The 15,909-nt window shown below is 39.2% G+C and overlaps 1 protein-coding gene across 1 annotated transcript; it reads left to right on the forward strand.

Moving 5' to 3' along the window:
- Nucleotides 1-1,277: 1,277 nt before the first annotated feature.
- On the forward strand, nucleotides 1,278-15,334 carry LOC104413144 (integrin beta-1; the record flags this gene model as incomplete). The annotated part of the gene is made up of 5 exons (XM_010024065.1): nucleotides 1,278-1,535; nucleotides 3,043-3,265; nucleotides 4,486-4,718; nucleotides 6,816-6,982; nucleotides 14,113-15,334. Coding segments are annotated over 5 exons (947 nt in total), but the record flags the coding sequence as incomplete, so codon positions are not given.
- Between the last annotated feature and the right edge of the window lie 575 nt (nucleotides 15,335-15,909).

Below are 15,909 nucleotides of genomic sequence, written 5' to 3' on the forward strand. Positions count from 1 at the left end.
TATTTATATTAATATATTTTATACTTATGCTTCAAAATGTCCTTTACTGCCCATCACAAGGATTAGATTACACATGTATTCCTTATTACACGATCTTAAATTAAGTAAAATTATCTCTGTAATTACATACAATGAAAGCAGAGCAAAATCTTAGAGTTTCAGTGAAGACTGGTTGAAGATCAACCTAGTAAGTCAAGGTTTAAGCCTCCCCACCACTCCCCCAAGAAACCTACAGCAAAGATGAACTGTTTCGTCTTGGAAACCCTTGAGACGAGAATGATAAGAGCAGAATAGAATTAAGATCTCTAGGAAAACAAGATCCAGGACTTCAGAAAACAGTATTGGTTCCTGCTCAGTGAACTGTAACTGAAATAAAACGTAGCTTTCTCATTCCTTGTGGTTTAATATATGACTTACTAGAAATAAAGCAAAAGATACTGACTTCACTCTTCAAGGACTTCTGGTGTAGGATGGACTAATACCTGCCTCGGGAAGGTTAAGTGGTGTTTGACAGACTAAGGTATGGCCCCCTGACTGCTTAGTATTCTGTAAGTTGGGGAATAAGCCACTTTTTATCCAGTATTTATGGGCCATTGCTCCATTTTTGCAGTCAGTATTTTATGTTCCCCTAAGAGATAATAGATTTTCCTCTTTGTGTAGAAAGACTATTAAACTTGGTATCTCTGTCACTGGTGTCCCCATGGTTTCATGTCAGGGAGAACCGACCTGTGGGTAAGAACAGCCTTTTGCTTTTGCAATGGTAGCAGTTTCCTGACAACCATTGTCTCTGATGTCCCAGAACAGTTTGTCCATCACTGCTGGGAACAAGAGCAACCTGCATTTGTTCATCAATACTGTAACCTTGATAATGAGAAGTGCTGATGCCCGAAGATCTCTGCTCAGCATCTCTGCACATCATCTACTGTCCTGCCTAATTGCTGTTCATGGGAAATCTTCTTGTTGAAAGATGACAGCAGCTACAATGAACAGTCACTGTCATTTAAAAATAATTCCTGTTCTGTCACAGGCTTAATAGTGGTTATGTGGTAATTTAGATAGAGGTGATGACACATAGTTTCTTATCTGGAACAAGTAATCAGTATAGGAGCAACTTAGCCCAGTTTGCTTCAGCATCTTCAAGAATGGCTACGTAGCTGTCAGCTGGAAATCTCATTTGAAGTTTAACTTGGAATGTCCCTTGAGAGAATAGCCACTCCTGTTCTTCATGCTATTTTTGCAGTATTTCTATTGTATGACTTTAAAGTTTACATTTTCAGTTGTGTTTTTACCTTGCAGATGTAATGAAGGACGTATTGGAAGACTTTGTGAATGTAGTACAGATGAAGTAAATAGTGAGGATATGGATGCTTACTGCAGGAGAGAGAACAGTACAGAAATATGCAGTAACAATGGAGAATGCATTTGTGGACAGTGTGTATGCAAGAAAAGAGAAAACACCAATGAAGTCTATTCTGGCAAATACTGTGAATGTGATAACTTCAACTGTGATCGATCAAATGGTTTGATTTGTGGAGGTGAGAAACTACTTCAGAGTTTCTGCAGGCAAAACTCACCAGCAGTTTACAAGCCTGTCAACTCTACCCTGCAGAGTGGTTATACTTAGCTGAAAGATCTAGCCACTTCATAGCAGAGATGAGAATATTCACAGGTTTAGTGATTGGAAACACTTATCTATTAATAAAACAGCTCTCTGTGATCATGAACATATGGTGTGTTAATACACATTTCACCTTCCTTGAATCACAGCTCCAAGAAAGATGTAAAGTGAACTTGACTTCTGCTGTGTATTACAGATATTACCTTCAGGTATTATAGTAAAGAATGCTGAGACAACTAACTGTCCTGAGATTATAATGCTATGCTATCTCAGTGTAACCACTGTGTCGATAAAAAGAGATAATGACCTCAGCTTACTTGTAATAGTGAGTGCTTGACTCAGTGCTTGACAGGGTATCAGTGAGATGCTGTCTTGAGACTATTCTGGAAGGTAAGTGAAGAATAAAAGTGCAAGATCCAGAAAAAAACCCCTTGAGTGCTTGGAACAAGACTCTGATGGCAGTTAATTCCCAAAATCAAAACCAGTTTAGAAAACCCTTCAGCAGCCAGTGTCTTAAATTATTTTGCTGCATGTATTTTTGTCCTAAAACTTTCTTAGGCACATGGAAGTACCTGCTAGGAGTGTAACTACTACCTCAATTTTTATTGTGATACCAAACTAAAACGGAGAAGTCACTAAACTTTAGCTGCATTATGAGAATACCTCAATTGTCTGATTTGCTCAGAATACAGTATTACTAACCTGCTCCACAAAGGATAGGAGCCATGGTGTTGGTGTTCCAAAATATATGGTAGCAAATAAGTATTGGCAAACGCTTCATTCTCAATTGAGAAGGAGAGATGTAGTGCAAGATCTTTCCATTTTATCTGAAAAACCCTTCTGGAGATTCAGGTACTTTGACTTCTGCATAGGGAGGGTAAGGATCATGAAGTTTGGCAGGGTGAGGTCAGAAGTACGGCAGCTGAATAGTGGTGGTCTAGGGAGCCAAAGGTGTTTTCTGTGTTGTGAAGTCTAAGTTAGTATATTCCTCATCTTTTTAGGTTTTGCTTTATAAATTTGAATAGTGCTAGATAAGAAGAGAGAGGTGATCATCTGTATACATATATACATCTATATTCATATAACACTGAACCAAAGCAGTGTTGTAATGCTCTCTACCCAGGACATACGGCCATCACATTATACTGGTCTTGGTCAGCTTTCCCTGGTCTTATTATTTTGTTTATGGAAGGAAATAGTAAGTGTAGGAGAGTGAAAAAAAGAGAGAAATGCCTGTAAGTAGTTTTTCAAGGAGCTAAAATTTCTTTTGTAGCTCTTAATTCATTAGTACCTTTATTATCGCTCCATCAGGGTTTTCTTTTCCCTGTGTCTACCCTGAGATGGTGAACACTTATTTCTTACTGTCACAAATGTTATGTTTTATATTAGGATTCATTTCACTGAAGTATCTTTCCAATGCACAGGAAACGGTATCTGCAAATGCAGAGTGTGTGAGTGCTTCCCCAACTTCACTGGCAGCGCATGCGATTGTTCTTTGGACACTGCACCATGTATGGCATCAAATGGGCAGATTTGCAATGGAAGAGGAACCTGCGAATGTGGCACCTGTAATTGTACAGATCCCAAATTCCAAGGGCCCACATGTGAAATGTGTCAAACTTGCCTCGGAGTCTGTGCGGAGCACAAGTAAGTACCGAGAAAACCAAGTCACAGCCTCTGTGCATTTGAGTTTGTGATATTTACGTGTGCACTTCTGATACCATGCTTATTTCCACCTGAAGTGCAGGGACATGTGGTCTCTTTAGGTAGTAAAAGTTGTTTTGTGAGAATCAATAATTACAAACAAAATATTCTTAATACAGTATTTTGATTGCTTCCAGGTAGGCTAATTATTTCTTGAATTCTTTCCCTGCTATATGTAGTTAGGCATACAAATGTGTACATTATGTAAAATCAGTTTTAACCATTCAGATTGACTTGGGCAGGTTACAGCTTTTCCCTGTTTCCTGTCTGATTATCCACAGCTAACCTTCTCTGCAGAGCTGGAAGGAACATACATCTGTAATATGACAAACTGTAAAGTCCCATCATCTAGACGTTTTGAAATTAATGTAACAAAAGCATACATACAATGTGTGATTTCCAGAATAGTTAAAACTTCATCTAATATTTTAGCTTAAAACTTTCATTCTGAAATACTATTGAAAAGTCATCAACAATGCTGACAAAAGTTAAATCTAGATTTGTGTGGGCCAGTGACATTTGCACCCTGCCTTTGGAAATCCAGGGTTTTAGAAACCAAGCATTTTCTGCACAGAAACTTCGGAATAAGCTTATGTTTAGTGCCTGGGCTGATTTCTGGCTTTGTGCAGCTGACTTTAAGGTTTTCTCACGGCACAGTCCTTTTCGTATAAAAATCCTGCTAAGTCTGCTCTTTTCATTGAGTTATTCAGAGCGATATCCTACTGTAAAGCTTGTCACTCAGTGTGTTCTTTTTAACCAGTCTGTGTCTCAGATACTGTTTCACTATAAGTATTCTGTTCCTACACTGCCTTCTCTGAGAGTATTCATTTTCTAGGTGGAAGTGTCTGAAAAAGTTTTAACCTTACTTCCTCTTAGAGACGTAGGGGGTTTTTTTCCTGTCCTTGAAGCTGACGGATTGTCCAGAGATAGAGGTATTTATTAAAGGGGGCTTATGTACCTTGCTGTTACAAGGTACATAAATGTTCTGGCTGGTGAAGAGCCATGTCTTGCCTTATTTTTTCCTGACCTTTATGGCGTAAGTGTTGGATTTCTTTTTTTCCACATTTTCTCCTTTATGTTTCTTCAGAATAAATGCTAGAAATCTTTAATGAATATATTAAAAAGCATTGCTTCTAATTGCTTCTAATTTGTGCTTTCCACAGAGACTGTGTTCAATGCAGAGCTTTCGATAAGGGAGAAAAGAAGGAAACATGTTCTCAGGAATGCATGCATTTCAACATGACACGGGTGGAAAGTCGAGACAAGTTGCCACAGCCTGGACAGCCTGATCCATTGTCTCATTGCAAAGAGAAAGATGTTGACGACTGCTGGTTCTACTTCACATACTCTGTCAACTCAAATGGTGAAGCCAATGTCCACGTGGTAGAGACCCCAGGTATGAGCATGATGTTGCCTGCTATCCCCTTGCTTTTGTTGTTAAGTCATGCAGTTGTGTACTACAAAGTAGCTTTGGTTGACTTGTGCGAGTGAGGTGCATTCAGAAATAGGCACCTATTCCCTGAGTGAGAGCCGTGGACGGCTGGAACTTGAGTGGCTTTAGAAGAACACAAGTCTCTCCAGATCTAGATTTTTCAAACCTTTAGACTGACAGAAACAGGCTTTGTTTCCTAAAAACAAAAAGTCAATCGGATACATGTATTTGTTAAAGCATTTCATGTTTCCACTTGATGAACTTTGCAGGCTGATTTTACCTGTCCTCTGGCAAGTCCTAGATGTCTGAATTGTGATTTTTTGGATTTTTTTATTTTTTGACCAGGCTTGTCCTACAAGATTAGAAGCAATGATATCTGTGGGGTTTTGTTGCTTTTTTTCTTACCAGTATGGGACCAGTCTTACACACAAAAAAGCCCACCTGCAAACTACTTAAATTATTCATACTGGAAACCTTTGCTTTTCCTTAACTGAGGTACCTTCAGGAATAGATCTGAAAAGCCTTTTGCATGGTTAATCCTTAGTAGTCAACTGTTCTTGATTTTGCTCAAGCTTCTGATACAAAAAGAGACCAAATCTATAGTGCAGTCAGCGATCTACCAGTTATTTACGAGAGTAGTATTAGTTTGAGTTGCTGGATGTTACATCTAACAGTGCAAAAATTCTGGTTTTGTACATTAGCATTGTGTGATTCCCCTGATTTTTATAAGCCTGATACAAAATACAAATCTTACTTGTGTGTTGAAAGACTCAGTGTTATGTTCTACTCAAGGAATTTTCAGAATTGGTCATTGGGGTGATCATCACTTAACACAGATCAGTGGCTCCTGGAAATAAATACTACTTCAGAATGTTTTAAATTCTCTAAAAATGTAGTCCAAAGTATGGAGAAGGATTGTGAGCCTTGTCTTTTAGGACAAGTCAACACATGCCCTACACTTTTGGAGTCTGACTTTTTCTTCATGAATAAACTTGTGTCGCCTTGATTAAAAGCTGAATCAAGCCTTCGTGCACCAGGAGGGACCTGAATTTTTTTGCCAGATGAGTGCTGAAGGAACAAACTCTGTTCGGTAGTGCTGTGTTCAATGGAGCAGACATTTGTTGCTTAGTGTTTCCCAAAAAATTCCTGTCATGTCCCTTTCCACTGCACTCACTCCTGCAGAGGCAGCTACCAAAACTGGGAGTCTGCAGTTTGGGGGCAAGCAGTGTTCCTATTGTCAGCACAGAAGCTGCATTTATTTGCTTTTGATTCCTTCAGTCTGTGCATTGAGCTCTGTAAAAGCCCTTGTTCAGTTTGTGATTATTGAGAATTTTATATTAATAAGAAGGATTGGGTTTTATTTTGGAGGATTATTATTTCTATGTCAGTCACCTTAAATAATTTTGCATCTATATTTCTCTTTTTCAAACACAATTCACTTATTTTGAAAGTACATTATATTTTTAATCAAAGAATCTGTGCCATTTTTTTTTTTTATTTTATTTTGAGATCAATTTCCAAGATGAGGAAATATCCTTTAAAAAAAAATCTGTCTCAAACAAATTTATTACTTATCTCTAGATATTGCCTACTAACAATAGCAGCCACCTGAGATAAAATGAGGAACACCCTTTTTCTGCAGCGCTGTTGATAAAAGATGTGGGGACTGTTTTGCTAATCTGCATTTGTATTCCAGGTGGTTTATCCGTCCAGCATCACCTTTGACTTGGAGCACTTGCATGTTGCAAATACAATTGCTAGTTATTTTACTCTAATACTCTAGATGAATAGCTCAAGGAGTTAACAATGTGTAGGCTTCGTCATGAGAACATGAGTTGTTTTATTGTTAAGATTAAACACAAATTGGAAAGATAGAAATATGCTGGAATGTTACAGGATGTACACATGCCAAAACTTCCATTATTTGAAAGGAGAATAGTGTTGGCATATCTCCGATATCCAAAATACTGGCTTCAGTACAAAATGAAACTTTAAACACATCTGTATATGCATTACCTTTACCATCTTGTACAATCATGCTTCCCTCACTTTGTTCCCTAGAATGCCCCAGCGGCCCTGACATCATTCCCATAGTAGCTGGTGTGGTTGCAGGAATTGTTCTTATTGGACTTGCATTATTATTGATTTGGAAACTACTAATGATCATTCATGACAGAAGAGAATTTGCTAAATTTGAAAAGGAGAAGATGAATGCTAAGTGGGATACGGTAAGTCAGGAGGCTTTCATCGGTATAAAAGCTGCAGTAGTTGAGGAAGAATAGAAGATTTTTGTCATATGCCTTAATGTTTCAGATTGTCTTTAGAACATGTGTGTTACCACTGGGGGTGGGAGGAAACAACCCTCTTTGAGCAGTACCTCTTGGGTTAGAAAAGTGAGTAGTAACTTCAGTTAAAATAAAATTTCAGAAAGAAAACGTGCTGGTGACAGAATAGTTGAGCTTTGCAGTTCTGCCACACTTAACATAGTATTAAAATGTTTAATAGAAGATGAGTCACTTCTGCATTAAGCGAAGAAGATTTTACACTTACGAAAATACTTACACACATTTAGTTGAGAGAATTCAATAACTAGTCACAAAATGGTGTCTGGAATTGGTTTGTTGAAATCTTCCCAGCCCCTTATCAACAGAAAACTATGCAAGAGAACCAGGCCTGCAGGCTGTAGGTTTTCATAGGCTGTGAGGTCACTACCTCTGGAAACCTTAGGAATCTGCTTATCAAAACCCCTTTACTACACTTGTGTAGAAGTCAACACCCACATGTGCTTGATGAGAGAATAATTAAAAAAAAAATAGATCTCCTAGGAAGCCTTTCATTTTTATTTAAGAAAATTAATTCTATGCTGTTAAAAAATAATACTAACTTTATGTATAGCATGATTTTTTCACTGATAGGTGAGACTATTACTTTTTTTTCTGTTGAATTATTCGACATTGACCATTTCTTTTACTTCAGCAAGAAAATCCAATATACAAGAGCCCTATTAACAATTTCAAGAATCCAAACTATGGACGTAAAGCTGGTCTCTAAGTCTCAGTTTGTATCGTCTTTCATTTTCTTCCTTTTTTCCCTTTGCATGTCACTTCAAACTCACTGTGTGTCACAGTCATTTAATCACAGTTTGAGTCTTGCTCAATTCATCTAATGCTGCTTTGAGTCTGGGGTTCTAAAGAGTGGAGCTTGAGAATTTTTAACTTGTTTGGACAGCAAGATTGCTTACTTACTAATACCACCACTACTGGTGTGAGCTATTCTACAAGTGATTATCTTCTTTGGTGGCTGAAAGTGTGGATATATGTAGAATAAGAGCTGTTAGGATTGAAGAAGCTCTTTAGATTGTGGAGGGACACAGCATTCAGGGGAGGGGTTGTCATCTATTTCCTCAAATCAGCAGTCAGTTTGCTTAAAGTTGATATATTTGCAAAGCTAGTTTAGATACTCTTAAGACATTCCAGCCTATAAATATCACTGGGTTTATTAGAGTAACTCTGGGAACATTCAAAGTAGCCTTACAGATTTTTCATTTTAACTGCTTTGGCTTATTAACCTAGTACAGAACTATCTGTATTTAAAGTGTAAAATGCATATGTTCTTCTGATTCTATAATTTTTACTGATTTTCTATTTAAATATGCATCTTTATTTTTTCCAACTTTTATTTCTTTTGAAACTGGCATTATCAGTGTCCTTGTAGCCCAACCAGCTTGGGGATCTTCATAGAAAACAACATTGAGAGGAGGAAATACTCTTGTCCTCTATAGATGCATTTTCCCCTAGTTTCTTAGCCCCTCCTAAACTTTGCGTGGACACCTCATTTCTGTTTGGAAATGCGGATTTCAGTTCTTTTCACACCCAGCCTGCAAGGAGGAACAGCAGTATCCAGAAGAGCAAGTCAGTAAACCAGAAGGGATGGATGGATGGATGCCTTCTGTAGGCTTTGAAGTTGCACTTTCTGAAAGACTTTAGGTGCTCTCCTGCTGTCTGCTCGGGAAGGAATGAGAAAGGGAGGATGAGATGGGGAGTGGATGTCAGAAGAGTGCTGAGAGATAAGAAGTACAGAGAACAGAGTAGAGGGAGGGGAATGAAGAAGTTGGGAAGGCAGCACATCCCTTTATACATGCAAGGCCTTTTTCAGGAGCCAGCGGAAGGGAAGAATCTGTATCTCTAATTTTATTCTGTCTGCTGCCTCCGTTTTTCAAAATCAAAATATTTTGTAAAGGTAAAATGAGGGCAGAAAGCAGGAATTATGAGTATTTAAGCTCTTATCTGTCCTCACTGTGACAATTCCAAATACTTTGTCCAGCATTCTGAGCCCTTCATTGATGGAATATACTTTCCTTTTCTCTTTGCAATCATTTCACTTCCGAGTGTGTTCAGAATTGATTGTAAAAATGTTCATTTTGCTTGCCACACCGACCACATTCACCTCATTTCCATTTTTCTTCTCTGAGTTGGTTATTCTGGGGAGGAAATGGAGTTCTTGTTCCTTTCTAACATTTCACATAATCCATCTGGTTAAGACTCTTGTTACCTTCTCTTCTGCTACACATTCAGCAGTGTACTTCTTGTTGCATGCAGGACAAGCATCTAACAAACCATATGGTGTGTAACTCCCATTCTGTGCTCTCATTCTCTGCCTCATGACTTTCAGGATCTATTGTCCATAGTGCTGCCATTTTCTCCTCAAATTGTACTCGTAGAAAGCTTTCCTCTTGTGTAACTGGAGGGATTGACTTTGCATTTTTGTTTTGTTGTGAAGTTTAAAAGTATGGAAATGTGGGGTTTTTTAAGCATTTATTGGCCACCAAAAAGGAGATTGGTATTTGCAGAATAGGTGACCCACAGGAAGTAAAGAAAATCCTCATTTCCGCTGTAACTAAGGTTTTCTGGGATCTTTAGATTGTTGAAGTATCTTTTCATTTAGGTTAAGAACAAGTTGTCTTCTATTGCCAAAGCAAGAAAGTCATGTGAAATCCCATTACAAGACAGTGACACTGCAGTAGGTTCCCTCCAGGTGTATACACATACACAATAAAATGAAGCCATGCAGTTTGTATGACACTTCCCCCCCTTCCACAGTGGTCAAATGCACACATGGGCTTGGTTACTTCAGTGAGTCAACTGCAGCACCAGGAAGCTTTGTCAGGGGCCAGGAGCCCAAATACCTCATCAGTTACGCTCCAAAGGGGCCTATAAAAAAGATGGGGAGAGACTTTTTAGCAGGGCCTGTTGCAATAGGATGGGGAGTGATGGTTTTAAACTAAAAGAGGAGAGATTAGAGATTCAGGCTGGACGTGAGGAAAAAATTCTTTACAATGAGGGTGGTGAAACACTGGCTCAGGTTCCCCAGAGAGGTGGCGGATGCACCATCCCTGGAGACATTCGGGGCTAGGCTGGATGTGGTTCTGGGCAACCTGATCTAGCTGAAGATGTCCCTGCTTATTGCAGGGGGTTGGACTAGATGAGCTTTAAGGTTCCTTCCAACCCAAACTCTTCTATGATTCGATTCTATGATGTTGTGAGTGACTTGTTGCCACAGTATCCTTGCAGTTGATGCTAAAGCCAGTTAGGCTGAATCAAGTTCCATCTGTCCTTGGCCTGCAGTGTAGCTACTGTCTTAGCATCCTTTCACTGCTGTCAGGCCTTGCTGTCTTCACTGCCCGTCTGGTTTAGATTTGTGCCATTGAAAGCGCGTGTACTTAATAGCAGCCTGGCTCCTTCCCTCTGCTCTTCCAGTCGTGGTAACCGACGCCCTCTGTCGTCTGTAATGCCCTTAACCTTGGCTTTGCTTCGTCCTCTGATGCAACTGCCGTATTTATGGGTGGACAGGTGGCTCGTTTTATATTACTGTAAAATAATTACTGATATTCATGAGAGCTGAAAATAGTAAGAACCAGCCCTTGAACAATGTATGTGATGAGTTTAAACATTCTAGAGTATAGTTTCTTGTAGTGGCTTAGAATTTAAACCCACAATAAAGGTAGCTTAAGTGACTGTTGAAGCAGTAAGTCCATGGAGAAAAAAGGCATAAGAAGGTTAATCAGACATCCTAAATAATAGGTTAATCTATATGCAATACTAGACTGGACTGTTACCTTCTGAACACCCCAGTCTAGTTGAAAGTGAATACTCTTGCGAGAACATAGTTCTTTATTTTCTGTTGAAGGTACTTTATAAAAATGCCTCCATCTTTATTTCAATGTATTTCACTCAATTTTGTATAAAGTTACTGTTTGATTTTTATTTTGGTTTAAGTGTGCATGGTATTTTCATTTATAGGGGCATGTAGCATTTTCCCTAACTTTGCATGCTTAAACCAACGTATTCTCTGCAGTGGCATAAAGAAAACATGTTTGTTTAAAAACAGCAGTATTTGTCTAAGATGGCAGGTTTGGAATACCATGTTTTAGTGGCCAGTTAAAAATGTGGAATGCTGCTAATCTCAGAGTTTACACCATGTGCCAGCTGTGAGGGCCATAGGTGAGGGGAGACTCCTGTTGGACTAGTGGACATTTATTTACTACTCCCCTGTTAGTTTTAATGATAAGCTATCTACAGAAGACCTCTCAAGGCCAGGGCTGAGGCACAGTGATGGAGTGTGGCTGGGAAAGCCAAGGCCGTCGCTGCCCATCCAGCAGAAGATCACAGGGAAGGAATTGCAAGTCCCTTGGGTGCCTGTGCTGCTGTTACAGTCAGAGGAGCCTCGAGAGTCGTTCAGGGATCAAACATAAGGTTGTGTGAAGCTGAATAGTTCTCTGTGTGGTGACTAGGTCTCTGTTGTTTGTAATGGGAACTGAGACTCTCAATTGCTGTGGGGAGATGCCTTGTTCAGTGACCTAAATCCCAGTGTGCTCTTCTGAGTTCTTAAGAGCCTGAAGTGCAAGTACATGGGAAGCAGAGGGTTTCAATTCTTTGTAAGTAGGGCTTAGGCTAAATAAAAAGCATGTAAATTTCAAATTCTGATTTCGTTTGAAACAGCAGCACCGTAAAAAAAAAAAAATACAATCTTACCATGCAATTTGCATTTTAAACCTGATTACAAGCACAAATTAATTGTGTGAGCAGCACCCTGCAAATTTCCCAGTTTTAGCCCTAACCTTTTTACCAATTCCTACACTATCCAATAGACATTATCTCTTCTTTACAAACTGGAAAATGTAAAGATACACCTCCCTGTATGTACATGCTGGGGGTAGCCTGTTTTGTGAAATGTTGAAGGTTAAAAGCACAGTGTAACAAGCATTACATAATGCCTTGCCTTTGAAAAGCTGTGCAATACCTCCTGGCCTGAGACAACTTATTAAGCTTACGTACTTGCTCTGCATCAGAGAATTTACTGATTTATATTTTTAAGAATTCTCCATTAAAACTTGTGAGGAAACAAATAAAGTATGTTGCCAAGAACTCTGACGTGTAATGAGATGCTTAAGTTACTTCAGATTAAATGCCTCATCCCTGGATGTTTTTCCACTTTCACTTATATCTTACTATTGCAAAGCTATTTACTGAAAATACTGGCGGGAGTAATCTTGCATTGATTACTCTGGCAGAGGACTAGCCACAGCATTGTGTTCCCATGATTTAAAAAGTAAATCTTAATTCCCCATCCCTTTCTGAACCAGTAGCTGATATAATTTTGGTCAAGCCAGAGTTTGCCTAGGAACTGTTGGAAGGGTCTGTTGCTGTTACTGTGTATTTGTGAAGTGCAGCCAGCACTGGATACTCGGTTCTTCCTTCACCTCAGGCCAGAACACATTGACTCTGCTCTTGAGAAGAGCGAACAAAGAATCCTGGCTTCCATTGTCCAGCGATCCAGGTTGTGGCTGGGTTCTGTTGGTCTAGGCAGGATTGGTTGTGCCTCATTGCTCTCTGCATGCAGAGAAGCTGGCTTGAAGGAGAAACACCCTTTGTCTGTGAAAGGAACCATGGCAGAAAGGCAGCTCACCACCTAAATGGTCTGCCTTAGCAGCAGCTGCTGTTGTCAGGGTAGACCAGTTACATGCCACGTAACCAGGTCTTGCTAACAGAAGGCAACAAACTTCCCAGGAGCTGTGATATGAACATTTCACACCTAGCTGGTTTCTTGCTTGCCTTGTCGCCTCTTGGCACATCCTGTGGTATTCCCAGTTGATTTTCCAAGTTTATGACCCTGAGAAAACAGACACACGCACCTGGTGTTTGTGTGTCTAGCAGGAGGATTTCCTTTAATTGACTCCAGGAAAAATTGGTTTAACCTGAAATATTTTAAATGCTGTGTGATTTAATACAGTGGAATTTAACTAATATAGTCATATAGGCCATCTCAGATTGAGGGGAACTTGCGAGGGAGAGAGATTCCTTTACTGCTGCTGAAGGCCACATTCAATTCTGGCCAGAATTGCACTCAGGCACTGCACTGCGTTCCCACAGGAATTATTTCTGTACACACGGAAGAGTTTTGCGCTGGTGAACAATGTTTGTTCAGGTTGATGTTCAGGTGGTGGTAAGAGGCGGAGTACTGCAGGTCCCGGCTGTGTGGGTGCAGTCCTGGTGGCAGTCCTTTCTCCTGCTGAGATTTATCTACTAATTTTGAGTCCAGGCTGTTCATCTTCAGTGCGCAAGGATGCCGTAAGTGCAGTAAGTTTTACTGAAGTAAAAGGAAACCTCGGAACAAAGGAATCTTAAAATAAGATTTATTTAGAGGTTTTCAAATCTCAGCAAGAGAGATGGAAGCAGTTGTTATTGTAGGCATTTCTCATATCAGTAGGAATAATGTTTTTATTTACAGCATTTGCATCAGTACAGAAGCTTTTGTTTTATCTGTGTATTTTGTACATACGGGGATTGGGGGACCTGCGGGAATAAAAGGAGAATGTTGAGTACTGAATGTTTAATGTACATATTGAATGTATATTATAAAAATACTACCAGCCTTTCCACTTTGTTTCTAGAATTAAATTATGATACAAGATAAGCAATTTAAATGTTTACTGTCACAGAATGTGGTCTGTGGTCAGCCATGGTTTCAAACAATGCTGTTTTACAGTTCTGTTCTTCTTTAAAGATACCATGGTGGGTTGCAGGCCCCCGAGGTGACCACAGGAGGTTGTGAAGGAAGTCTCTGGTGTGAACTGAACAGGATTGTGCTCTAACCCTTTGCCTTGTTAGCTGAGCATGCCTTTGTTCAAGTTGCTAGAGGGAAAACTAGTTTGACTTAAGCTGTTTGTATGTACAAACAAAACATTAATGGGTAATTTCTTACGCTAATTTTAGGCTAACTTTTACATTTCTTGCAAACATCGTCTCTTTTTCTTTTTTTGTCTCTTTAAATGTTAACATAAATATTTCTCTTTTTCTAGGGTGAAAATCCTATTTACAAGAGTGCAGTGACGACTGTAGTCAATCCTAAATACGAGGGAAAATGAACACTGCTTGTGTAACTTCACAACACTGTACGCAGCATAGCAATTTTTGTAGTCACAGTAAGATAGAATTAGGGCAAACTGCAGTGATTTTACTAATTCATTACATATAGGTTTGTTTTCCTGTGTGAAAATGTACCATATGTAATTTTTTATTTTTGTTTTATTTTTTTGCAAATAAAAGTAATCGGTGCCAGAGGTCTGACTCAAAAGAAAAAACTTGAGACTGTGTAGCCTGGTCAGCTGAGGTCACGTGGTGCCTTTTTCAGCCTTTCCCACTCCCGTGCTGCAAATCCAGGTCTTCTGCAGGGTGCGATACTGCTCTGGCATGCCTGGGAGGGAAATGGTGAAAGCAATTGGCATGAGGGCTCTGCCTAGCCATTTAGTATTAAACTTTTTAGCTTTACAGGGAAATCAGGGCTTGAGTTTGCAGATACAATTAAACTCATGTAGCATGGAGCTGGTGGTTATTTGGTCTTCTACTTGCTAGATGTGATTAAGTATATGGTAAGTTGAGTAAGTTGGAAGTGGGCAGTGTAAAAGACTGAAAAGCGTGTGCATATCTATTTTTAATGTGTAAGTTAAGTTGCTTATTGCCAGGTTAGGGTTAAAGTGAAAGGGTTGAGAAGAATGTTAAGATGGAAAAAATAGCTTTAAAACATGTGCCATTACTGAAAAAGTTGCTGACTGGTAACTTGCTTGGTTTTTCTTTGTAAATTCAAGCCCTGGGTGGCAGTATCATGAAGTACCTTACCAAGACATCCTCAAAACACCTAAGGGCCTTACTTGATACTGTGTCTTTATTCTGTCATGTTTCCTTGGTTTAAAGCCTGGTGCTTTGTCACCCTTCTAATCTTTTTAACGTATTTGGTTGCAATTCTTTTTGTAATATTTTTGTATCACACCAGCTTTTATTTTTCTCCTTTTTTGTGAGCAGTCTTAGCTGTAAATTTGCCTTTACCCTGTAGCTAAGATTGCATAGTTTGTCATGTGACAAGTCACACAGCATCCTTGACATGTGCCATGTATATTTGCCTCTGACCATTCAAACTGCATCATAGTCATATTCTTGTTTTAAGTGCCTTTTTATTTTAACAGATGTTCACTTTTTACAGTGCTATTACTGAAGTTATTTATTAAATAAAAGTACCTTAAAATACTTAAATCTCGTCTCTTTCTCTTGTGGAAGTTGATACTGTTCAAAAAACCACGGGCTAGATCTGTTTGGGCAAGAGGTTATGGGCATTGTAATAATACCAAACAGGTCCTTTAGATCAAATCTGAGGAGAGTGAAGGAGAAAGAATCTTGGATAACAAACATTAGCTGCTGTATGAAGTGCACAGAGGCCGGGTTGTGGCACAGTGCCCTGCATTACCTATGGTGGCCATTGATGTAAAGCCTCAAGCTTCTACTTGCATGTGTGCTGGGGAAGTTTGGTAGTTTGGTAATTGTTCCAGTAAATGGGTATTTGGTTAATACTATTTCATAACACATAGCAGCTGAGAAGGAGTACTGCATCTTGTAGGAAAAGCAAGTCTTCCAAAATTTTTTAAGGATGTAAGGTATGAGATAGCTTATCAAAACCACTTTGTAATTAAATGTATTCCTAAAGTATATTCATGGAGTCTGTATGATTCTTTTTTTTCAAACTGTTGGTACTTCAGGTTATCCGAAGAAGCTGTGGGAATCTGTTCAAAAAGTCCTTTTTAACCTCCATCCGAGAGCAGCAGGAG

Source organism: Nestor notabilis, unplaced genomic scaffold, assembly GCF_000696875.1.
Source record: "Nestor notabilis isolate BGI_N333 unplaced genomic scaffold, ASM69687v1 scaffold14731, whole genome shotgun sequence".
Lineage (NCBI taxonomy): Eukaryota > Metazoa > Chordata > Aves > Psittaciformes > Psittacidae > Nestor > Nestor notabilis.